We start from the raw sequence: 3,757 nt of genomic DNA on the forward strand, positions 1-3,757 counted from the left end.
GGTGTCGCCACTAGCTTTGACTCATTGTCCTTGCCAATTGATGTTCACGCGCCAGTACGAGCTACCGAGTGTGCGTTGGAGTCAGCATTTAGGTCGTTACGCGGAACCCTTTGTTGGGCCACTCCCCTATGACACTGGCACACACCCTACTCGAAACCTTCGAGTTCCGCTCCGAACAGATTCGTGTAGAGGCCAGCAAAACAATGATACCAAGAAAACGTAGTGGTAGCATCCACTACGAAGGTACTCATAGGGATGTCACATATCCAGTTGCACAAGCGAAGATCTCGGAAGCGTCAAGAGAATACACCAAGAGAGCGGAGGAAGTAGGCGTGCCTGATTGATCGGTTTGTGTCGATGTAACTCATCAGGCTCGTGTGCAATCCCAGCAGATCCAGAAGAAGTATGATCGGGTGAAGACACATGTCGAGAGATTGCGGCAAGCCATTGTACAGCAGAGTCAAGAGCTCCAACAGCTGTATGGGCCGTACTCGATGTCAACTCTCTGTAACTGGTGTTCTTCACAGGGCAGAGCTCTTGCGCCGCCAAGGCATTGCGTGCAGTAAGGCGTCACGGGAAGCATCGGCATCGACCAAGCGAAGGAGAACTTTGCGAGCGTGAACTGTACAACACTGTAAGGGCTTCGTATTTTTCGTGTCACGGTACTCATTTTGGCACCACCATGTGGGAAAATGCTGTTTCTCTGTATCACCGGCTTGATTTTGGGCATTGGTGCCCATTTCATAGGTCCCCGAGCTCATGCCTCGAACACGAGGTGTTTAATTGTATCGCTCGTCATGTAATCATCCTAGCCTGATATTCTCATTGAAATGGCATCCGACCGACCGACCGCATTTCTCGAAAGATTGGAGCAATACTTGGGGGGAGGTAGAAAGACATTGATTTCTGTGCAGAGATTCGATCAAGTCTTGCTTTCCAATCAGAGGGGGTTACATTAGGGAACTGGGGGGTTCGTTCCACTGAGAATTCAGGGAGGTGAGACATAGTCTGAACAATCCACGCTTGGCATTGGTATAAAAATTTTGTGAATATACCATGCTACTACAGAACCAAGCAAATAAGGGTAATCAGAAACACACTCCGCACATATCATGAACTTCGAGTTGCAACGTCAGAAATATTCTCTCCTGCGCTGAGAAGCCCCTCCTTCAACTTGGTTGAGGTTGGAGGAAGTTCTATACATCGAATTGAAATCTGCAGTTCTCGGAAAGATTTCGGTTTGAGCGATACAGGTATCGCCACAAGCCGTTTTGCTTCAAACGATACCAGCTTCGCAGCCGCTTTGGCGATGGATCTGAAGCAACATTGAAGAGTTCCGACTTATACCCAAATCGCGCAGCTCCAATACCTGACAGCCATAGCGAGCGCTATGTCACCTCTAGCGACAACGGTGATATCTTCCTCGCCATCTCTGCAACGATTGTATATGAGAGTTCCAAGTCGATGAGGCTCCGTCGATCGCGATACTTTGATCACATCAGTGACCAAAGGATCGGGTGAGGTCCACAGCTTGAACAGAACAGCATGCCACACATCACATTATGATTTTAGAAGGGCTTACTGATTCATGTGCTGGAAAAGTTATTGGGAGCAAATGGTATATCCTCAGCGATGGATCATTCGTTCCTGGGATCGAACCGTGACCCAAAGCCTACAACGGAGACGCAGTTAGTTGAGTATACCTAATAAATTATTAGACACTCACCTTCTGGACTTCATCCCGTGTATGGTATTGGAGATCTCTCATCGGTGTCACACCCAACAAGGTTGCACTATGTGAATCAACCAGCTTGCAATTTACTCTGGCAGGGGCCTGACAGCAGAATTAAGTACTCGGTTCCAAAGGTGTCTTCCCCACGCGTATAGCTTGAGCTGTGGGGCTTATGCCGATACATCGCAGAGAGGTCTCACTGAGGTTCTCGGGACCTTCCCGGAAATGACGTCGCAGATAGCGATTAACAAACTGTATCTGAGAGACTGTGCCACAACTATCTCATCCATGAGTTTACTTGATTCAATTGAGCTCCCACTCCAATCCAGTTGTTTGGAATCGGCAGAGCCGTGATTGCGTCTGCGACTGCTTTCGGCCGTCCAATGTTCATAGATTAAATCCACACAGCCTGCGTGTTTCATGATCTCAGAAACACAACAGCAACAGAGTAGTGGAACGTCAGAAAACAACAGAGAAACATACATCACTCACAAGCACCATTTTCATTGAACTCACTCCCTACCAGGGAAATATTCATTTGCCCATTGGCGATGTGCTTTCCGGTCGAAGAGCTGCTGAATTACGGTAGGCAGACTTTTCTCGGCATAGTTGACTAGCCACGAACAAGGAAACCACTCCCAGTCAAGCATCATACGAATGCCCCAATCTGTATCGCTCGTGGACCTGAGTAAACAAGAAACTCAACGACACAACCCGAGATCGATTCGCTCATTGAGGTACACGTATCGTGATTCTTCGATATACAGATGAATAGGCCGCATGCCTCGGCCATCAGCTTCACCATTCCGCTCGATTCGATCGTATGAAGATACATGTCGCACACAGAGATCTGCCATCTGTGGAAGACTGGTTATTAAATTCACGGTTATAGGAAAACATCTGAAAAAAGTTCTACTGCCGAACGAGTGAATGAACTTACTTTCGAGTCCACGGACGATCTCCCAGTGACGTGGAGTAAAGTCCAGAACCAGTTGTGTAATTGACGTTCTCCAGGATGCGACCCTGTAACTGGGCAATCACGCCGAAGAGTGAGGCGTTGGAGTCACAAGGTATCAAACCGAGGTCTGCGTATTCGGCGAAGAAGCCAAACATATGTGATTGTTCCTGAACGAAGGAGGAGTCTCATGATGAATCTGATCCACCTTCCGTATTCAATCTCTTTTACTGCAGTCTCGTCTCGGTTGGTTCGCATAAGGCTCAACGGTATGCAGTCCCACTCCAGTGAACGTCCGAGGCTTATCAAAACAACTGCTAATATGACAACCTCCGTTGGGACTCCAAGCTCCTTGGCGATAGCGGCTAGGCCACGAGTCGTCCCCTTGCTCAGCCATAAAGTGCCTGATGGTTTGGTATGGTATGTTGAGTTAGCGAGCTGATTATATTACGAGTTCGGTTATCACCACTTGGTCGCCGGATTTCCATTGCCTGCCTGAGACGGATGAATCTCTCGCTTCCCTGGATGGCACCGAAAAGACGCGCCTCTAGTGTCGGGAAGCAGCATACACTAGGTGGAGGCTCCTGGTCAATCGATTAATACATCATCACCATTATAGATGCCTCATACCTCCCCTCGTGTAGCTCGCTTGAAGACCAGATCCAGCTCTCTAGCCATGGGTGCCACACAAAACCCATCCGCGAACAGGTGCGTGAATCGAACGTAAACATAAAACCATCGGAAAGCTGATAGTCGAACAGAACATGAACGGTAGAGACAGCTGCGATATGAACCATACCTTCCCTGTGTTTATCGACTCCTCGAGGTAATAGAATATGGAACTCTATCGGAGCCTTGAACGCCTCAGTGTGCTTCAAGCGGACAACTAATTCTCGGAGAGATCTGGAAGCTCTCGTCTCAGATTTGGCGCTCGTAAAAGACCTGTTAGCGATACTCCAGTGACATAGGGATGGTATGGTATTGTCTGTTGATAGATAACCCACTTGGTATGGATGGGTACGCAAGAGGTGTCGTTCCCCCTACGAGGTCCGACTCGCGGCCAGCATGCT

General features: G+C 48.5%; 1 protein-coding gene across 1 annotated transcript; it reads right to left on the bottom strand.

Annotated features, from left to right (window-relative positions):
- Positions 1-2,205: 2,205 nt before the first annotated feature.
- Positions 2,206-3,365, bottom strand: Pmar_PMAR011342 (hypothetical protein; the record flags this gene model as incomplete). The annotated part of the gene is made up of 6 exons (XM_002784986.1): positions 2,206-2,416; positions 2,474-2,632; positions 2,673-2,857; positions 2,919-3,091; positions 3,139-3,271; positions 3,318-3,365. The coding sequence occupies 6 exons, from the start codon at positions 3,363-3,365 to the stop codon at positions 2,245-2,247; spliced, it is 870 nt and encodes a 289-aa protein (XP_002785032.1). The 3' UTR covers positions 2,206-2,244.
- Between the last annotated feature and the right edge of the window lie 392 nt (positions 3,366-3,757).

This window comes from Perkinsus marinus, assembly GCF_000006405.1.
Source record: "Perkinsus marinus ATCC 50983 genomic scaffold scf_1104296934286, whole genome shotgun sequence".
NCBI classification, from domain to species: Eukaryota; Perkinsozoa; order Perkinsida; family Perkinsidae; genus Perkinsus; species Perkinsus marinus.